The following is a 23,107-nucleotide window of genomic DNA, read 5'->3' as shown; positions in this document are numbered from 1 at the left end:
TTAGGAGAGTATCTTAAAATGCTCAATTGAATAAAAAAGTTACTTTCGGAAATTGCTCAAAAACGTTAAAAATTGACCTATCAAATTACTCTCGGGTACCTAATAGCCGTCCCCCCCCCCGCTAATTAATTTTTCGAAAATTTTCCACCCAGGACATTCTTATTCCAACCCCCCCACTTATTAATTTTTGGGAAAATGTTTTTGAAAGTTCTGTTTTTTGTCTTCATTCTGCTGTATTAGCCTCTTTTTCAAACATTTTCCACCCAGGACATTTCTATTCCAACCCCCCCGCTTATTAAATTTTGAGATTTTTTCCAACCCCCCTGCTTATTCCAACCCCCCCGGCTATTAGGTACCCGAGAGTAAACAGAAGCATAATTACATGATACATCAGCATTTTCGTTTCAGTCATTTAAAATGATAATTAGCTGTCTAAATGACCTTTAGTTATATAAAGGAAGGTTGAATTTCAATGAAAGGAGGAAAATTCTTCGAAAAAAAACAAAAAATCTGGTAAAATTCATAAAAATACATCAAATTAATATGGGTTTCCAGGTACATCCAGCTTTTACATTAAAAAGCGCTGGGTTAGTGCTGAGCCCATCAGGGTAGGCAAGGCATTGAAAGGCCACATGCGCCAAAAAGAAGGGGATGTGAAAAAATGCAAAAATCTTATTGGTGGAAATTAAATAAATAGTCCGAAGGAACGCCACAAATTAGAAACATGGATGTAAATAGAAATTAGATGGATAGTTAACTTTTTCTCTGTCATTAAAGTTGCATTGAAATTCTTTTCAAATCGGCTTTCTTTATTATTGAATCATTGTCAGCAAGACAAACTCATTTTACTGGAATTTTTTTATATTTTTTTGAAATTTTATGAGTTTTTATAAGAACACAAAGACTAATCCAAAAGGGTTCTTAGCCTAATTCTAGAGATTCTGTCCACATAAGATCTTTTTAAAGATTGGAGAATATAGCCTGATTTAAAGGGTAACCAAATTCATTATAACTTCTATAATTATAACATTAAATTGAAGGACCTCTTTCAATGTTGTTGCAGATTTTGATTAAACTTCTCATAGGGAATACTTTTGCAGCTTGTCTTGCCAACTAACTCAAGTGAGTTACGGCATGTCCAAAGTAAAAGTGAAGCAGTTCCACTCACTTTCAAAATGTAAAACATAGCTGGAAAGAAGCGCCTTATGATGTAGATCAACGCGATAGCTGTATGAAAAATTTAACTTAAGGCTATAAGAAGTTATATCCCAAAAACCTGTATTATGACGTTATAAACAGTATGTAACATTACGTCATTAAACTAAAAATTTGAATAACTCAAAAACTGTTTATGATATCAATATGAAATTTTGACAGAACAAATATATCGTAATTCTCTAGATTTAAAAATTTTATCAAATCTCCTGAAAAATAATGACGTCAACGTTTTTAAGCTATTTTCGATTTTTGGCTCTAAAAAATGACGTCATCATGCCAGAATGCCAGAATGTATTGTTGTAAAGAAAAATAGAAAAGAGATAAGTTTTAGCCTATCTGAGTGTTCCCTAATCTCTTCATCGTAATTAATTATCAAATTTGCAACAAGACTCATTTTGGTACCGGGGGGTTCAATATTTTTATAAATTTCCAGAATTTTTTACTAATTATAAGTTTCTGATAAAGATTTAGTTGACAGGGAATGCAGGCAAATTTCAAGGCCTTTTCTGCTACTGGATAACGGTGGCAGAAACTCAATCTTTGCTTAAATTTTGAAATTCAATCTTAATTTTTGTACATGAGCCATGAGAATGATGACAAAAATTTGATGTCCTAGGCCCTTATTAACAGAAAAAGCCCATTCTGAGGTTAATTCTTTGTGTTTTATTAATAGTTCCCAACTAAATTAAACAGAGCCTGGATTGATTATTTTTTCCTTCAAACTGAATTCAAACTCAAAAAAATCTGTAAATTTGCCTGGGAATGGAAGGGAATTAAACCATATCATCTGGTTTCTTCAAACAAAATCTTTTATATTTTATATATCATAGGTTGGCAACTGTTACGAGTCCATCATCGAAGGATTTCCGGAAACATTGATGGATATATTGTCACAGCATTATTCAGTCATGAATCCTAACCTCCGAATGAGTATGTGTAAATCTCTGATATTGATGCGAAACAAAAATCTCATCTCACCATTGAAATTATTGGAATTATTTTTCAAACTTTTAAAAGCTAAAGATAAACTTTTGCGAAAGACACTTTATAATCATATTGTGACTGACATCAAAAATGTGAATCAGAAAAGCAAAAATAACAAAATAAATACTGTATTGCAAAATTATATGTTTTCAATGCTGAAAGATAGTAGTCCCATTGCTGCAAAGATTTCAATGGACATTATGGTCGAGTTGTATCGTAAAAACATTTGGAATGATACGAAAACAGTTAATGTCATTGTTACCGGTTGTTATTCCAAAATCACCAAAGTTATGGTGACTGCATTGAAATTTTTCTTGGGAACGGATGCCCCTGAAGAGGTCAAAGCGGATTCTGATTCTGAAAGTGAGGATGACAATGAAAAAGCCAAAAAGCTGATCCTGGCTGGCCAAGTCAGCAAGAAAACAGGCAAAAAGAAACGCAAAATGGAAAAAGCATTATCGATGTTACGTAAAGCTAAAAAGAAACAGAAACCAGTTAGTTTCAATTTCTCAGCTATACACCTTATCAATGATCCACAAGGTTTTGCTGAGAAGCTTTTCAAACAGTTGGAAAGCTCTACCGAACGATTTGAAGTCAAACTGATGATGATCAACCTTATAGGACGGCTTGTTGGCATTCATGAGCTGATCCTGTTGAATTTCTACCCGTTTTTACAAAGATTTTTACAGCCTCATCAAAGAGAAGTTACTAAACTTCTGATGACTTCAGCACAAGCTACACATGATCTAGTTCCGCCTGATGCTATCGAACCAGTATTAAGGACCATTGCAAATAATTTTGTATCCGAAAAGAATTCTACTGAGGTAATTTTATTGCTTATTAGGCATTAGGCCCCTTTTTTAGGCCGGGCATTATTACACAAAAGCTCAATTTTTTTCAATTTTCAGCCCGACCCTAATTTAATTCCGATGCCTTACGTTGACCCTTATTTTGCAAGGGACGAAAAATGGCGCCAATGTAAGAGTTAGCGTGTAATGTATGTTGAGCTCTTGATTTCTTCATAACACTAGTTATGTGTTAAAAGAAATATGTCAGCTCAATCCAATAAATTATCTTTGAGGTAAAAGAACATTGGTATGAAGAAATGCTTTACAATTGCAGTAAATTGAATTTTTGAAATGATTTTTCTGTCAGTCTGACGGTGACTCTAACTACGAGGGTCGAAATATTGCATTAGAATTGTTTAAAGAGCAACCATAAAAAACGTGTTTAAAAATGATTGCGTTGTTGTAAAAAAATGAAGAAGCTTAGTTGTTTGATAAAAAAGTTCAACATAATATCCACCCATTCATTTCTAGGTAATGGCAGTCGCGTCGGATTGAATGCAATCCGTGAAATATGTGCGCGTAACTCTCTGGCAATGTCAGCAGAATTGCTACAGGATTTGGTAGAGTACAAAACCACTAAAAGCAAAACAGTATAAATGATGCTCGATCTCTCATACAACTATACATGAATTTTGATTCAACTCTATTACGGAAGAAAGACAGAGGTTTGTTTTAGTATTAGTATTATTCTTTTATTTTATTTATTTGATGAATTCCCCTTCGCAGGCATTTCTGCCTCCTCCGAAAGGATCTACAGTATAAAAGGTTGCTTGGAAAGAAGTCGTTTTGTGAAGTCCTGAAGTCCAAAGTTCTCTTCTCTCCCGTTTGGTTGCTGGAATCTTTACGGTCTTTCTTTCCATGTTTCGTCCAGGTTAACCTTGCATTGGAACACCGTTTTGAATTTGACGACGTTGCTTATTATTCCAAGGATCAATTGTTGGATAGTAATATGAATTGAATTGCGACTTCTCACACCATCTTTTGGGATTCGCTCAACGAGTTGAAGGTCGTGTTCATAGGTCCTTGTGACACGCGTCTGATGCTGAAACGTTTTGTGTAGTGAAGATCTATTGTAGATGGTGAAATGTTTATATATTTCAATCAAGCAAACGTTCTTGGTGATCTAAGCTCTGGAAACCATCGATTATTTACTCGCTCTTCTTTGAACATTTTCTACGGCTGTGATATTTCTCTTCTAGTGAGGTGTCCAGACCATAGATTTAAAAAGCCCAAAGGGCTAGATATCGTGCTTTTGCTGAAAAGTGTGCCGAGGCTAGGTAGGAAATCCTACCTTAGTCACGTGTCCAGACTGCTTGGCCATATTCAAGGTGCGGACGAACATGGGCATAGAATGAGCTGAACCATTTTTGCTTGATTGGGGGCTGCATTTTTCAAAAAATACTGGGGGCTAGTTTGCTAAGGGGGGCTTAGTGTTGTGTAATAGAACTGGAGGCAGAGCTGATCTCCGTAAATTACAATAAGCCCTCTTATTCAACATCACAAAGATGTTCACAACTTCATGAACAATTATTTGGTGAAAAGTTAGGTTTCTTTTCTCTACAAAACATTTACAAAATTAAGAACATTTAAAGGCCCTTATACCTTGATGGGCAAATCGTCGATGAAAAGTTCAATTTCTTTTTCTAAAAAATATTTACCACATTCTTGACATTTAAAAGACTTTATACCTCGATGGACAGTACTCTGCCAAGTTAAGTTCTTATGCGAGGTTATGGTCGTTTTTTGTCTAAAAGATTTACCACATTTTCGACAATTTAAACCTTTATACCTTGATGGACAGTTCTTTGATGGGAAGTTAAGTTCGTTTCCTGGCCAAAAGATTTACCACATTCCTGACACTCAAATGCCTTTATACCTTCATGGATAATTCTATGATGCCTCTTCAAATCATAATTCCGCCCAAAAAGCAGACCACATTCTTGACACTCAAAAGCCTTTATACCTTCATGGACTGTTCTTTGATGCAAAGTTAGGGCTGATTTACGTCCAAATGAATTACCACATTCCTGACATTTAAAGGGCCCTATACCTCCATGAACAGTTCTTTGATGAGAATTTAAGTTCTTTTTCTGTCTAAAAGATTTACCACATTCCTGACACTCAAATGCCTTTATACCTTCATGGACAATTCTATGATGCCTCTTCAAATCATATTTCCGCCCAAAAAGCAGACCACATTCTTGACACTCAAAAGCTTTTATACCTTCATGGACTGTTCTTTGATGCAAAGTTAGATCTGATTTAAGTCCAAAAGTTTTACCACATTCTTGACATTCAAATGCCTTTATACCTTGATGGACTGTTCTTTGGTGTCTCACCAAACAACTCTTCGTAGCAAAAGATTTACCACATTCTTGACATTTAAAAGGTTTATCATATATCGTTCTTTGATGTTCTTTAACCGAACTTTTCGTTATCTCGTCAATGTTTGGATTTTCGATCTTGTCAGCCTCAAAACATTCCTGTATATTTTCATTTTCATGGTTTTGAAACAATTTATCTTCAAATTTAATAGTAATTTCCTCCCCGATCTGTGAATTCATTTCCTTAATAAGGTGGTCATCGACCCTTAGAGACCCTTTTTTGAAAAACACTGTTCTGCAAAGTTATTTAAAGTTTTTTTGGTCCAAATTGATAGTATATACTGTAAATAAAAAATTCCGACAATTTTTTTCAAAATGGCACCCCGTTGCTAGGGGCTACGGCCCCGGCAACCCGGAAAAATAGAAACTTTGCGACATTTTTTCTCAAGTTAGCTTTAGAATTAGAAGTTGAAACTTGGCAGGATTGTTACTTGGATGAAACTCTATGAAATGAATGAAAAATTTTTTTCTGCATTGCAACGGTTGCTATGGAAACTAGAAAATCATGTTTTCCCTAGTTACCATGGCAACGGTTGCTAAGGGAAAAAATTTTTTCATCCATTTCATAGACTTTCATCCAAGGAGCAATCCTGCCAAGTTTCAACTTCTAACTCCTAACCTATCTTGAGAAAAAATGTCGCAACCGCCAATTTTTACCAAATTCGACATTTTGAGAAAACATGCGGTAAAGTTAGAAATCACTGTTCCAATAAGGAAAATAGCTTTATACGTAGTTTCTTTTGCTAATTTTAGTTAATTTACAAATACTTTAAATCATTTCAATAGAATAATTGGTTAAATTGACTCAACTGGGACATTTTGGCCGATTTAAGCAATCTGAGGTGCATCCTCAAAATAGCCTGCAGTTGCGCAAGAATTGCCGCAAAACAGTTTAAAAGGGTACAAGGAGCAAAAATTTTTGCTTTGTTCACTTCAATAATGATTTGAATCTATCCAAGAGAAAAAGACCAAAAAGTCAACTGTATTTGTCCAAATGCTGCCTTGAAATTCCCAGTGTTTTGTGTAAGCTACGTCCACATATAATTTTGTACTTTCACTTTCACTTTTAAACAGTTTTCCGAAATGAACCGAAATGAACCGAAATGAACCAAAATGATCCAAAATCGTAGCAAATCATCCTCATCAAACTTCAAATACATATGCAAACATATCTCATACTGTACATGCTTACTCACTATAAATGGGTGTTTAAAAGAATCTCATAAGAATAATGGTGATGAAAATACAAAAAACAAAGAAAATTATTTACGTACCTTGTGCTTATCTTTGAGGAGGTTATTATAAACTCAATTCAGAATAAATCTCATATAATATTGAGAAGCATGGTTCCTTGGAGTATTAAAGACCTCTTTTAAGTATAAATGAGCTTTAAAATGCCACTCAAAACAGGAAATAAACACATAGAAACACATAAAGCACAGAGGTTACTCTCAGTCAACCCACCTCTCAAATGATTTCAAGGGCGGTGAATATTTACAATGTTTATAACTCGATCGCGGTACGCGTAAGCGACTTTTGAACTTAGCATAAAGAATCTTTGCGACTTTAAGACGTCCCGTAAAAGAATTCAAGCAGCTTGAAGCGCTAGAAGCAGAATTATAGCTGTTTTATCTCTGGGCGGAAATACGGGCGCAAACGGGCGGAGACCAATTTCTGTCTAGGTAAGTATCTTTATAACTAAAATTTTTAACCTTCCTCTTCTTTTTATGACCTGAAACTTTGGGAAGTTGTTGTGAATAGGTTATATTTGAGTTTTAACCAAAAAATGAAAATTTGACCAGAAAAAAGACAGACTGATATTATATGGGTCGATGACCACCTTTTAATCGGTGAAAACTGATCAAAACAATTCGTTCCATCGTTAATATTTACTAAATTTCGATTTTCCAAAATATCCATTAATTGTACCCTTTGATTCTTATCATCTTGAGATTTTGACTCATCTCCAAGTTTAATGGTGATTTCATAATTTTTGGGGTCAGTTTCTTCGGGTGATGTAACATCGTTCCCCTTTACATTTCTACAAGAATTATTAAAAAGTTCACTTTCATGGTTTTTTAATGGTTCCAAATTTTCGTCGTCTGGATATCCAATTGATTCATCTTCCAGTTTGATAATAATTTCCAAATTATTATGATTGGTTTCATCACAACTATGAACTTCTTCTTTGTCAATTTCTTTTTTCATTTCTTCATTCACAGAATTCATTTTTAAAACAAAATACTCTAAATGAAAGAAAAACACGACATCATTATGCTTGAAAAAGATCTATAGAAAGATTGTTGGTAAATTCGAAAAAGGACAATTTAAATTTTTACTTCCAAAGTTTTGATAAAAAATCTTATCAGCGATCCAAAAAATATCTGCAATCTGATTGGTTAAAAAGAGTACAATATATCTTCTATTTTACATGTAAAAATATAAATTGACGAAAAGATGTTGCATTGTAGCGGTAGCAGCAATCTAACGTCACTTTGCTACAAAAGTGCCCTGCGTTTTTTCTTTCAACACAAAAAGTATTATTAATTAACTATTAAAAAAGTAACTATTACATAATTTGACCTTCGTATCGAGGCACAACAATGTCAATACCGCCACCCAATCTCTAACGTATTAACTCAAAAACATTCAAAATGTACATTATTTGTGTACATTTAAAACCTTTTTAATTGAGAAACATTTACCACATTCTTGACATATAACTTAATTTTATCATTAAAGGGACTTAAAAGTAGTAAAATGTAAACATTGCGTGAGCCACGTGTCATTAAAGAGAACAATTAAAATCACTAGTCCAAAACAAACTTGGAAAACAATTGAACAATCAAAATTAGCTATATTTGGTTTCATTATTTATTTATTTACAAATTTCGCAAGTACTGTTATGTCCTTTTTAACAATTGATATAATATGTTTATTCAGAAGGCCTTTTTGTGCAAAATATTTACCACATTCTTGACACAAGAAATGCTTAATTTTATCATGTTCTTTTCTTTGATGTTTCTGTAAACGAACCTTTCTCACCAAAAGAATTTCCATAGTTTTGACATTCAAAAGGCTTTATCATGGATTGCTCTTTGGTGTTTTTGAAGAAAAAGATTTACCACATTCTTGGCATATAAATTATTCAATTTTATCATGAACAATTGATTTATTTTTTTTGAGATAGTATTTTTGTGAAAAAACGATTTACCACATTCTTGACATTCAAACACGGTCTATCTTTCAAACTAAAAACAGCTACCTGATCTACTTGTGGTAGAAGCTCTTCAAAAATTTCCAATTCTATTCTTGTCATTCATTAATAGAATTTTTTCTTTATTTTTCTCTACTGCTAAAGCTTCCTTTAAAATCGAATTTCAATCGAATTTCGTTAATCTGCTACCAGGTATTAAGTTTTCTCTTCATTAATAGTGTGGTCGTGTTACAAAAATACAGGCTGTTTGTAGGAAAAAAATAAGACCTTCAGCCTCAGTTTCTTAAAAAAAAAACGTGTAACTCTTCTTCTGAATTTTTTCTAAATCATTAATAGTTATGATTAAATCATAGTGATGTCAACCTAAGCAAGTTACAATTTCGTCATTTCTAAAGGTGAAAGTTTTTGGATCGAAATTTTTATATTATTGAATGGGTTGGTTACATTATTGTACGCAATTTTGTATCGAAAATGCTTCAATATCACAACGTCATTACTGCTAAAAACAATTAAGAATATTCATTCAGTCAACAACTACAGTTTAAAATTTCTTCATTTCCGAATTTTTGTAATATTTTTGTTGTTATTTTTATCATCATTTTTATTTCTATTCCACTCATTTTTATCTTTTCAACAAGTACTAACATAGTTTGCAGAGGGGTATGAACCCCCCTAGGTTTATTTCATCCCCCCCTATATACCCATCCCCCCCTTTTGTAATGAAATCTTATCCCCCCCCCTTTTTTTTACAGAAAATCGGTTTCGAAGGAAACTCGCTTTCCCACCTACCAGCAAAATTATCAACAAGAAAGAGTATGAAGTATTATAGTCACGAGCCAACAATGACAGAATATAACTAGCGTTTTTCATTAATCTTGATCATTTTAAAATCTAAATCAAAACAATTTGTATTTGATTAGAAAATTGACCAAAATTTCCAAACCCCCCCTTTTTTATTGATCCCCCCCTACATTCCCATCCCCCCTAGTTTTTTCGGCAGATCTCGGTACCCCCCCTACAAAGGCCCTCCAGAAAGTTGGCATCCCCCCCTATTAAAAAGGGGGGGGTGCAAACTATGTAAACTAAAATCAATTCGAATCAAAAGTTACGGCCTCTTTTGGCTCCGTTGCAGATTATATTTAGACAGACTCTAGTTTGATTATGGTTTTACTCATATGTGTGATTATTTCTTTTCACCTTTTTGCTAGTTCTTGTACATTACAAGATCGAATAAAGTATTCTGAAATAAAAAATTTTTTAGCAGTCATTTTTTAAATTTCTTCAACAATTATAATTGACACTTCTTTAGACATTTTCAAGCATAATAATTTCAATTCTGGTACTGTATCTTTCTTTCATTTAGAGTATTTTTTTTAAGAAATGAATGAGATTGAAGAAATAAAAATAAAAATTGAAGAAGAAGAATTTCATGATTGTGACGAAACGAATCATGAACATTTGGAAATTGTTATCAAACTGGAAGATGAATCAATCGGATATCCAGACAAAAAAAATTTGGAAACATTCAAAAACTGTGAAAATGAACTATCGATAATTTCTTGTAGAAATGAAAAGGGGAACGATGTTACATCACCCGAAAAAACTGACCCCAAAAATTATGATATCACCATTAAACTTGAAGACGAGTCAAAGTCTCAAGATGATAATAAGAATCAAAGTGCACAATTAATGGATATTTTAGAAAATAGAAATTCGGTAAATATTAACGATGGAATGAATTGTTTTGATCAGTTTTCATTGATTGAAGAAATTAATTCACAGATCGGAGAGGAAATCACTATTAAATTTGATGATGAATTGCAAAAGTTTCAAAACAATGAAAATGAAAGTCTACATGAAGGTATAAAGGCAATTGAGTGTCAGGAATGTGGTGAATCTTTTGCTACAAAGAGAAATTTGGTGATGCATCAAGTAACAGTCCATGAGGAAATAAATCTTTTTGAGTGTCAAGAATGTGGTAAGTCTTTCGGAAAGAAATCGAACTTAACTTTGCACCAACGAACTGTCCATCAAGGTATAAAGGCCTTTACATGTCACGAATGTGGTAGATCTTTTGGACAGAAAGCGAACTTAACTTCTCACCAAAGAACTGTCCATCAAGGTATAAAGGCCTTTTACATGTCACGTTCACATTTGAGTGTCAGGAATGTGGTAAATCTTTTGGACAGAAAAGAACTTAACTTCTCGTTTAAGAACTGTCCATCAAGATATTATGGTGTAAATTGTCGAGAATTTGGTAAATCTTTTAGACAGAAAACGACCATGACTTTGCATAAGAACTTAATTTCGCATTATAGTACTGCCCATTGAGGGATGAAGTCTTAAATTTCACGAATATGTGGTAAACATTTCTAAGAAAAAGAAACGGAACTTCTCATCAACGATTTGCCCATAGGTATAAAGATTTTAAATGTTCTTAATTTTTTAAATTGTTGTAGAGAAAAGAAACTTGACTTTTCACCAAAGAATTGTTCATGAAGTTGTAAAGGCTTGGTAATGTCAAGATTGTGGTAAATTTTTTGGATGAAATATAGACTACTCATCAAAGAATTGCCCATCAAGGGATAAAGGCATTTGATTCTCATTAATGTTGTAAATATTTCGGGGGTAAAAGTAACTTTAAGGGATCTTCTCAAAAATAAATTCGCTTAAATAATCGAATTTAAGCGAAAAATTTGCTTAAATAATCGAAGTACTTCGATTATTTAACAATCGAAATTCGATTATTTAGTCACCTCAGTTCGATTATTTAGTCCCCTCAGTTCGATTATTTAGTCCCCTCGGTTCGACTATTTAATCTTATTATTCGATTAATTAATCCTTTTGATTCCAAAATATAATCGAATTTTTTCCGAAACATAGGTCGAATATCGGTTATTTTTTCTTACGTAGATCGAAAACAGCGAAAACAAGCCTTTGTCTACTGTGGATTTGAAAGACAGAAGAAAAAATATTTTCAAAAAGCCGTAGTCAAATCAACCAATGACTGCATAATTCTTCTTACCTTTAAGGATTTTTGATCTACCAAGGGGCATCATAAATTATGAAATGATAGAATAATCCTTTTGTGAATCACATTATCGCATCATCTTTAAGTTTCTTAATGTTTGGATAACAATTCCACGATCTCTCCACGATAAAGTATTCGAAAATAGCACTTCATCGTTGTGTTCATGTTCAAATCAAAAAGGGCAAAACAAAAAAAAAGATAAAAGGATAAAAGGGAGAGCGCTCACAAGATCAAGAATACGTCATTACGTCATATATAAAAGCAGGAAGAAAACAATCTTTTGCTCTATTGTTCTGTTCGCAAACGTCAATCATGGCGTTTTGATTGGTCAATGCAACATTTTTTTCTTACAAGTTACGTCATGCTCTATTATTCTGTTTGCAAAAATGGATTCGAATTTTACATCCAGGTTTTTTTTAATGGCTAGATAAGAGATCGAATCATTACAGAGAATTGATGCTACTCTTTTTGTCATCTAAAAAATGAAGTCGTTGCATTGTTTTTCGCGCGAGTTCTATTTTTTGCCAATCAAATTGCGTCACGCATTCGAAAAATTCGAAAATGTTGCAATCAAAACATTGAATTCATTTGTGAGTTTGGTTTTGAGAAGAAAACATTTTCTAAAAATTAAACTTAAAACATTGTGATTTTATTCATATTTTGAAAAGACTTTGAAAACAGAAAGTTTTAAAATTTATTACATTGAGATATGGTTGTAAGAGGTATGTATGTATGGAAATGGAATGCTTTGTTTGCTTCAGTTTTCACTACAGACTTTCCTCCCTTCGAAATTCAGTTTTCGATGGGAGCCTTTATTTATCTAAACTTTGTTTTTATTAATGGTGATTCATTTTTGGATATCAAAAACTCCCAAGGATAACCAGTAAGTTTTTTATTTTGGAGGTAAAAAATGCTAAAGAGAATGAGTAGATATGTGTCGGTGATTTGTAAAATAAAGGGATTTCTTTTTTCGAAATTGCGCTTCCATTGAAACGTGAAGTTAAAATTGACGTTACAGTACAGCATTTGAAAAAAGATATAACTTCAAGGCAAAAATATCGATAAAAATTGGATTACAACCTGTACTTTTTTATATATCATTTTTTAGCATTTTTTATCCTCTTTCACTTGAACTTGCGATGGGTAGGAAAATTGTCCAAAACAAACAGCCGAATTTAACCGAAAACTATTTTACCGAAATTCGGTATTTTTGAGAGGATCCCTAAGATATAAGCGAAAAAGGATTAATTAATCGAATACAAGGATTAAATAATCGAATAAAGGAGATTAAATAATCGAATATAGGAGATTAAATAGTCGAAGCTATTCGACTAAACGACGGCAGCTATTCGATTAAATAGTCGAATCATTAATCGAACTTAATAATCGAAAATCGATTATATTTTTGAGAAGATCCCTAAGGCTCGTAAAGAAAATGTTCACGAAAGAACACTTTTTAAATGTCAAGAATGTGGTAAATCTTTTGCACGGAAAAGTCATTTGAAAGCACATCAAAGAACAGTGTATAAGATATAAAATCATTTTGAGTAACAATAATGTGGTAATTGTTTTGGAGACAAAGGTTTGATAAAGAAACATAAAAAACAGTCTATGATAAAACTATACCTTTTAAATGTCGTGAATGTGGTAAGCGTTTTGCATTTGTCTTGTTTTGGATGGATACCAAGGAGATGATTAAATTTTCACCAAAAATACAGCCTATTATAAGAAAGAAATTCATCTTTGTTAATTCAAAGTACACAGTTTTTATAAATATTCCTTAAGTCAAAAACTACGGTTTAAAACTTTTTCATTTCCGAATTTTCTTTATATCTTTATTTTTATTTTTATCATCATTTTTATTTGTATTCCACCCATGTTTATCTTTTTAACAAGCACTAAACCAAAATCAATTCGAATATAATCAAAAGTTACAACCCCTTTTGTCTCTGGTGCAGATTATATTGAGACAGACTTGAGTTTTGTTATGGTTTAACTTATCTGTGTGTGATTATTTCTTCTCACCTTTTTGCTAGTCCTTGTACATTACAAGATCGAATAAAGTATTCTGAAATATAGAGTTTTTAGAAGTCTTTTTTTTTTAATTTCTTCAACAATTTTACTTAACACTTTTTTCGACCTTTTCAAGCATAATAATTTCAATTCTGTTACTGTATCTTTCTTTTATCTTAGAGTATTTTGTATAAAAAATGAACGAGTTTGAAGAAATAAAAATAAAACTTGTACAAGAAGAAGATCATGGTTGTAATGAAACGAATCATGAATATTTGGAAATTGTAATCAAACTGGAAGATGAATCAATTGGATATGAAGACGACGAAAATTTGGAACCATTTAAAAACCATGAAAGTGGACTATTTAAAAATTCTTGTAGAAATGTAAAGGGGAACGATGTTACATCATCCGAAGAAACAAACCCACAAAATTATGAAATTAGCATTAAACTTGAAGATGAGTCAAAACCTCAAGATAATCAAAGTGCACAATCAATGGAATTTTCGGAAAATCGAAATTTAGTAAATATTAACGATGTAACAAATTGTTTTGATCAGTTTTCACCGACTGCAGGAATGAGTTCACAGATCAGGGAGGAAATCACTATTAAATTTGAAGATGAATTGTTTCAAAACTATGAAAATGAAAATCTACACGAATGTTTTGAGCCTGACAAGACTGAAAATTCTAACAATGACGATTTGACAGGTGTAGATGGTTTTGATTACGATCAAAGTATTAAACCTTTCAAGTGTAATGGATGTGGTGACCGATTTTACCAAGAAAGTACTCTAACTCTACACAACGGGGTCCATAAAGAATAAATGTATAGATGCAAACAGTGTGATAAAGGTTATAATGCTAAAAATGCTCTTATTCAACATCACAAAGATGTTCACAAAGATTTGAGACCCTTCAAATGTGACGAATGCCATAAAGCTTTTAGTAGCGAAACTTACTTGACAATCCATCAAAGAACAGTTCACGAGGGAGTCAAACCATTTGAATGTCAAGAATGTGGTAAATGTTTTGCAGAAAAAAGACAATTAACTTCTCATCACAGATTTGTCCATGAAGGTATAAAACCTTATAAATGTCAAGAATGTGGTAAATGTTTTGCTACAAAGAGTTATTTGAAGCCGCATAAATTACTAGTTCATGATGAGATAAAGGATTTTGAGTGTCAGGAATGTGGTAAATGTTTGCTACAAAGAGTTATTTGAAGCGGCATAAATTAACAGTTCATGACGGGATAAAGGCTTTTGAGTGTCAGGAATGTGGTAAATCTTTTGGACATAAATCGAACTTAAGTAAGCATCAAAGAACTGTTCATCTAGATTAAAAGACATTTAAATGTCAATAATCTACATTAAATCTCTTGTTACAAAGAGAAATTTAGAGAGTCATCAATATTAACAGTTCATGGTAAAACTTTTCAGTGTCAAAACTATGGAAATACTTTTGCTGAAAAAGGTTCGTTATGGAAACATAAAGAAAAGCACGTGATAAAATCTAACCTTTTCAATGTCATGGATGTGGTCAGTCTTTTGTATTTAGGTTTTTTTACAGGCGCGTCAAAAGGATGTTCACAAGAAAATGAAAGTTTTTACGTGTGAAAAGTGTTGCAAATCTTTTGCAGGGAAAACTAATTTGAAGACGCACTAAACAACAGCCGGCAAGGCGATAAGAACATTTTTGGATCTTAAAAACGAAAATCTCATTGAATCTCAATGCCATTGACAAAGAGCTACCTATGCTGCCTTCAACAGTGCTTTCTCCTTGCAAGCTGGAACAGATGATTATGCGCTGCAAATATTTCTCAAAATCATTCAAATTTGTGATAAATTACCAAGTTAACAAAGCTATATTTTCTCTTAAATTGTGCTTTTTTGGTCAACTTTTCTAAATCATAGGTGTATTTTAATTACGAAGACAGTCATAGTTATGTCAACAATATTATAAGCAAATTACAATTTTTGCTCTGAAATACTTGTAACATCTGAGGTTAAAAGTTTTTGGATCGAAAAGTTTTTCAGAATTTTATATTGTTAAATACCGTAAATCCTAAAATAAGTGCTCTGACGCTTATTTAATTTTTCAGGCTCTAAGGGGGGGGGGGCGCTTTTCAATCGGGGCGCTAAATTTTTTCATTTCAAAAATTCGTATATCAACAAATTCGGAATCTGCTTAAACTTAACTTTTTCAAAAAAGGTTGGTTTTTCAAAAAAGGATGAATAAAAGAATAATTGGAAAAATCCAATCGACAATTTCTATCATTTTATTCTTAATCGCTTTCTTTCTTTTAAAGACACAAGTATCTACCCAATATCTTATTCAAACAATAACAATATTCAATCAATAACAATATTCGAATAAGCACACTTCATTTTTGTATCGGAGATGCTTCAATATTACAAAGTCATAAATGCGAGAAAAAAAAATTAAATGAAATTTATATCAAAAACTACACTTTAAAACTTTTTCATTTCTGAACTTTATTTACATTTTTATTTTTCTCAGTATTCCAAAGTAAACAATTTGGGCCGTCGTTTTTTAAATTTCATCTACAATTTAACTTAAGGACTGCTTTAAATCTTTTCAAACATAATAATTTCAATTCTGTTACTGTATCTTTCTTTTATCTTAGAGCATTTTGTTTATGAAATGAATGAGATTGAAGAAATAGAAATAAATTTTTTTTTAAGAAACTAGTTTTACCAAGCAGCCTCAATGTTTCTTAAGGAATCGGCCTTTTGAGCCTTAAATGTTTCTTACATGTTTCTAAACTTTCTGACATAATCAGCCTGTTTTTCGTGCAAAAAATGGAAGGTTCTTAAAAAACCGAATTAAAAAAACATTATTTTCTCATTCTCAGCCTCAGCATGTTTCTTAGATGTTTCTTAGTTTTTAGGCATTCTGAGCCTCATGTTTCTTAAAAGTGTGTTTCTTAAAATAAAAAAAACGTGTAAAGGCCTTCAAATGTCAAGAATGTGGTAAATCTTTTGGACACAAAACAAACTTAACTTCTCATCAAAGAACTGTTCATGAAGGTGTAAAGGCCTTCAAATGTCAAGAATGTGGTAAATGTTTTTCTACAAAGAGTTGTTTGAAAAGGCATCAAAGAACAGTCCATGATAAAGCCTTTTGAGCGTCAGAAATATGGAAAAAGAATTGAGAGAAAGGTTCGTTAAAGAAACATAAAAGAATAAATAAATGAATAAATTTCATTGATGTGATAGATTTTTTTTCACTTTTATCCACAGACACGTCGTAAGGAAGTTCAAGAAGGGATTGAATGTTTCATTGTGTGAAAAGTGCTGCAAATTTAATTGAAGATAAACAAGGAGCGCGGGCTATTAGCGATGTGAGCGTTTTATTATCTTTAAATATCAAAATTTCAACGAAGCTCGTCATTGATAACGAGCTACTGTGCCTTCAACGGTACTTTCTACTAGAAAAATTGAAACAAATGATCATATACTGCCAACCTTTCTTAGAAACACAGAAATTTATAATAAACCTGCCAGTTGAAGCTAATTTAGTCTTGATTAGCCTTCTTTCTATAATTTATTTTGTGTTATAAGATGTGCATTTTGTTTATTAATATAAGGAAAAAATGGAGGCCAGCTAGCAAATGATATTTCACAAAAGATGCTAAAAAATATAAATAATGTCTGAAAGGTAAAAAATAGGCTAGATTAATAAGCTGAATTTATTGGGATACTCAACATCAAGAAATAATCCTTTTGATTCAAAAATCGAATCAATTGTTTCAGAGTGATTAATTTAGGCGACCTTTTTTTCATAGTGTGCGAAAAAATTTTTGGATCTTTTTTCAAGCGCGATATATTCAATGCGTTTATTGTTTTTTCTTTCATTTAGAGTATTTTGTTTAAAAAATAAATTCTGTGAATGAAGAAATGAAAAAAGAAATTGATAAAGAAGAAGTTCATGGTTGTGATGAAACCAATCATAATAATTTGGAAATTATTATCAAACTGGAAGATGAATCAATTGGATATCCAGACGACGCAATTTTGGAACCATTACAAAACCATGAAAGTGAACTTTTTAATAATTCTTGTAGAAATGTAAAGGGGAACGATGTTACATTACCCGAAAAAACTGACCCCAAAAATTATGAAATCACCATTAAACTTGAAGATGAGTCAAAATCTCAAGCTGATAAGAATCAAAGTGTACAATTAATGGATCTTTTGGAAAATCGAAATTTGATAAATATTAACGATGGAACGAATTGTTTTGATCAGTTTTCACCGATTAAGGAAATGAATTCACATTTCGGGGAGGAAATTACTATTAAATTTGATGATAAATTGTTTCAAAACCATGAAAATGAAAATTTACAGGAATGTTTTGAGACTGACAAGATCGAAAATCCAAACATTGACGAAATAACGAAAAGTTCGATTAAAGAACATCAAAGAACGATATATGATAAACCTTTTAAATGTCAACAATGTAGTAAATCTCTTGCTACAAAGAGAAATTTGTTGAGGCACCAAAGAACATTCCATCAAGGTATAAAAGCCTTTCAATGTCAAGAATGTGGTAAATGTTTCGCAGAGAAAAAGAAATTAACTTCTCATCAAAGAACTGTTCATCAAGGTATAAAGCTTTTTAAATGTCAAGAATGTTGTAAATATTTTGGACGCAAGACAACCTTAACTTTGCATCAAAGAACTGTTCATGAAGGTATTAAGCCTTTTCAATGTCAAGAATGTGGTAAATCTTTTGGACGCAAGACGACCTTAACTTCTCATCAAAGAACTGTTCATGAAGGTTTAAAGCCTTTTCAATGTCAAGAATGTGGTAAATCTTTTGGACGCAAGACGACCTTAACTTTTCATCAAAGAACTCTTCATGAAGGTGTAACTGTAAAGGTCTTCAAATGTCAAGAATGTGGTAAATGTTTTTCTACAAAGAGTAATTTGAAAAAGCATCAAAGAACAGTCCATGATACAGCCTTTTGAGTGTCAGAAATGTGGAAAGAATCAATGTTTGTTAAAGAAACATGAAATAATTTTAAATTTCATTGGTGTGAAAATTCATTGATGTGGTAGGGTAGGTCTTTCTTTCTTTTGTTCACAGACACGTCAAAAGGAAGTTCAAGAAGGATTGAATGTTTCAATGTGTGAAAAGTGTTGCAAACCTTTTGCAGGGAAAACTAATTTGAAGACGCACCAAAGAACAGCCGACAAGGCGATGAGAAGAATTTTGGATCTTAAAAACGAAAATCTTTTTGAATCTCAATATCATTGATAAAGAGCTACCTACGGTGCCTTCAACAGAGCTTTCTTCTTACAAGCTGGAACAGATGATAATGCGTTGCAAACCTTTCTTAAAAACATTCAAATTTGTATTAAATTACCAAATCTACAAAGCTAACTTTTCTCCCAAATTGTGCAACTTTTCTAAATCATAGGTGTATTTTGATTATGAAGACAGTCATAGTCATGTCAACCTAAGCAAATTACAATTTTTGATCTTAAATACTTTAATGGGATAAATTTTCGCGGAGATTAATTTTCGCGGATTTCGCGGATTTGGGTGTCATCCGCGAAAATAAGTCCCATTGGAAATTTGAAAAAAGCCATTCCGCGAAAATTAGTTTCCGTGAAAAATTTTAATTTTTTTTGCAATCCGCGAAATTTCTATTTTATCGTTTTTTATTTTTTTTCTACATGAGGGCACGCAACCCTTGAAAAAGGTCAAATCCTCGATATGCTTGTTAGCAAAAAATCGTTTTCCTCAAAATTTTCTTCACAAATTTACAATTTTTATCTAAAGTGATCGCTTATTGTTAAAAGCTTTTCAATGCAAGAGGGTAATCCAACTGGCTTGAAATTAAACATTTAAAAGGATATGTAAGAAAAGGAGGGAAAACGGAAAACAAAAGAATTTATTTTCAATGATAAGAGAGTGAAAATAACGAAACAACAATTTTAAGTCATTTTATTTATCTCTCTTTTGCTTCTTTTAACAAGTTAAAAAACTTCCTAATCTAACAAAATAGGCGCATTAGATGTCTTCGGGATAACAGATGGGTTTTCTGGTTTACTCAGACGCTTTGTTTTGGCAGCAGCATTTGCAAACAGTGTTCTTTGTAATCTCACCCTATTCCAAAACACCCTCTTATTTTACTTGAAAAAAAAATTCTTAATTTTCCTGGAAAAATTTAATTTCAATGTTTTGACCCTTTTCAAAAATTTTAATTTGTACCCCAATCCGCGAAATTAAATTCCCGCAAAAAATCAGGAAATCCCTCATCCGCGAAAATTAACCCCCGTGAAATCTTAAAATTTCGCGGATGAGCTCAACCGCGAAATTTAATCCCCGCGAAAATTTATCCCATTAAAGTACACGTAACATCTAAGGTTGAAAGTTTTTATTTCGAAAATTTTTTGCGAATTTTATATTGTTATTTAAATGGGTTATTATGACAAATGAAGAAGAAGAAATTTAACTTTTTCTAGTTCTTGTACATCACAAGATCGAATAAAGTATTCCGAAGTAAAGGATTTTGGGCCATCGTTTTTTAAATTCCATTTACAAGTTATTTTAAGTTAAATCTTTTCAAACATAATAATTACAATTCTGTTGATGTATCTTTCTTTTATCTTAGAGTATTTTGTTTAAAAAATGAATGAGATTGAAGAAATAAAGATAAAAATTGAACAAGAAGAAAATCATGGTTGTGATGAAACGAATCTTGAACATTTGGAAATTGTTATCAAACTGGAAGATGAATCAATCGGATATCCAGATGACGAAAATATGGAACCATTCAAAAATTATGAAAGTGAACTATTTGAAAATTCTTGTAGAAATGTAAAGGGGAACGATGTTACATCACCCCAAAAAACAAACCCCAAAAATTGTGAAATTATCAATAAACTTGAAGCTGAGTCAAAACCTCAAGATCATAAGAATGAAAGTGTAAAATTAATGGATATTTCGGAAAATAAAAATTCAGAATATATTAACGATGGAATGAATTGTTTTGATCAGTTTTCACCGATTGAAGAAATTAATTTACAGAATGGGGAGGAAATCACTATTAAATTTGAAGATGAATTGGAAAGCTTTCACAACCATGAAAATGAAAATTCATGAGGTTGATAAGATTGAAAATCCAAACATTGACGATATAACGAAAAGTTCGGTTAAGGAATACCAAAGAACAGTTCACGATAAACCTTTTAAATGTCTTGTATATGGTAAGTCTTTTACATTGAAAAGTAATTTAAAGGTGCATCAAAGAACAGTCCATCAAGGTATAAAACCATTTTTGTGTCAAGAATGTGGTAATATTTTGGAAATAAAACGAAATTTACTTCCCATCAAAGAACTGTCCATCAAGGCATAAAGGCCTTTAAATGTCAAGATTGTGGTAAATGTTTTGTAGATATAACCAACTTAACTTCTCATCAAATAGCTGTCCATCAACTAGGTATAAAGGCTTTTAACTGTCAGGAATATGGTAAATCTTTTGCTACAAAGTGAAGTTTGGCGATGCATCAAGTAACTGTTCATGAGGGGATAAATCCTTTTGAGTGTCAAGAATGTGGTAAGTCTTTTGGAAGCAAATCGAACTTAACTTCGCACCAAAGAACTGTCCATCAAGGTATAAAGGCCTTTAAATGTCGAGAATGTTGTGAATCTTTTGCTTCTAAGAGAAATTTGGAGCGGCATCAAGTGACAGTCCATCAAGGTATAAAGGCTTTTGAGTGTCAGTAATGTGGTATGCATTTTGGGCGGAAATATGATTCGGACAGTCATCAAAGAATTGTTCATGAGGGGATAAAGGCATTTGAATGTCAAGAATGTGGTAAAACTTTTGGACAGAAAAAGAACTTAACTTTGCATCAAAGAACTGTTCATGGAGGTATAAAGCCCTTTAAATGTTAGGAATGTGGTAAATCCTTTGGACAGAAAAAGAACTTAACTTCTCATGGAATCAAAGAACTGTCCATGAAGGTATAAAGGTTTTTGAGTGTCAGGAATGTGGTAAATGTTTTGCTACAAAGAGTTATTTGAAGCGGTATCAATTAACAGTTCATGATGGGATAAATGCCTTCAAATGTCAAGAATGTGATAAATGTTTTGCTACAATGAGTTATTTGAAGCGGCATCAATTAACAATTCCTGATGGGATAAATGCTTTTGAGTGTAAGGAATGTGGTAAATGTTTTGCTACATAGACTTATTTGAAGCGGCATCAATTAAAAGTTCATGACGGAATAAAGCCTTTTCAATATCAGGAATGTGGTAAATGTTTTACAGATAAAAGAAAGTTAACTTCTCATCAAAGAACTGTCCATTAATGTTAAAAAGCCTTTAAATGGCAAGAATGTGGTAAATCATTCGCTTCAAAGATAAATTTGGAGAGGCACCCATGGTAACAATCTTTGACAGAAAACCTTTTAAGTGTCAGGAATATGGTACATATTCAGAGAGGAAGGTTCGATTAATAAAGAAACATGAAGGAGAAGTACATAATAAAGTTTAAAAGATGCGGTCAGTGCATTTAGATTTTTTGTTTGCAGACGTGCCCAAAATGATTTTCACGAGGGATTGAAAGCTTTTACGTGTGAAAAGTGTTGCAAATCTTTTGCAGGGAAAACTGATTTGAAGACGCCCTAAGGAACAGGCCATGTGACGAATTGAAAACCTACCCCGTTGGAGGTCCTTTAAATTAACCCAAGTTTGTGCTTTTCTCGTGATTGATTTTTTGATTTCAAATTTGTTACTTTCTTTTTTGCATGTAACTGTATGTTTTTTTCTTTAGAGTATTATTTTTGAAAAATGAATGAAATTGAAGAAAAATAAATAAAAATTGAACAAGAAGAAGTTAATGGTTATGATGAAACGAAACATGAACATTTGGAAATTGTTATCAAACTGGAAGATGAATCAAATGGATATCCAGACGACGAAATTTTGGAACCATTAAAAAGTTATGAAAGTGAACTGTTTAAAAATTCTTCTAGAAATGTAAAGGGGAACAATTTAACCTCATCCGAAGAAACTGACCCCAAAAATTATGAAATCACCATTAAACTTGAAGATGAGTCAAAACATCGATATAATAAGGATCTAAAATTAACATTTCGGAAAATAAAAATTCAGAAATTATTAATGATGGTACGAATCATTTTGATCAGTTCTCCGTAAATGAAGAAATGGTTTCACAGATTGGGGAGAAAATCAATATCAAATTTGAAGATGAATTCTTTCAAAACCATGAAAATGAAAATATACAGGAATGTTTTGAGGCAGACAAGATCGAAAATCCAAACATTGATAAAATAATGAATAGTTCGATTAAGGAACATCAATGAACTCTACATGATAAACCTTTTACATGTCAAGAATGTGGTAAATC

General features: G+C 32.2%; 1 protein-coding gene and 1 pseudogene across 1 annotated transcript in view; both read left to right on the top strand.

Annotated features, from left to right (window-relative positions):
* Positions 1–3,708, top strand: part of LOC136803226 (protein SDA1 homolog) — a 29,021-nt gene extending 25,313 nt beyond the window's left edge. The window contains 2 exon segments of the mRNA XM_067059953.1: positions 2,049–3,026; positions 3,522–3,708. Of these exon segments, the coding sequence (XP_066916054.1) occupies positions 2,049–3,026; positions 3,522–3,545 (1,002 nt within the window). The 3' untranslated portion in view covers positions 3,546–3,708.
* A 5,898-nt stretch (positions 3,709–9,606) lies between these two features.
* Positions 9,607–20,154, top strand: LOC136803260 (zinc finger protein 665-like; annotated as a pseudogene).
* The last annotated feature ends 2,953 nt before the right edge of the window (positions 20,155–23,107 follow it).

The sequence above is a fragment of the Clytia hemisphaerica genome, unplaced genomic scaffold (genome assembly GCF_902728285.1).
Source record: "Clytia hemisphaerica strain Z4C2 unplaced genomic scaffold, Clytia hemisphaerica genome assembly, whole genome shotgun sequence".
In the NCBI taxonomy this organism is placed as follows: Eukaryota; Metazoa; Cnidaria; class Hydrozoa; order Leptothecata; family Clytiidae; genus Clytia; species Clytia hemisphaerica.
This window is presented reverse-complemented; position numbering and strand designations above follow the sequence as displayed.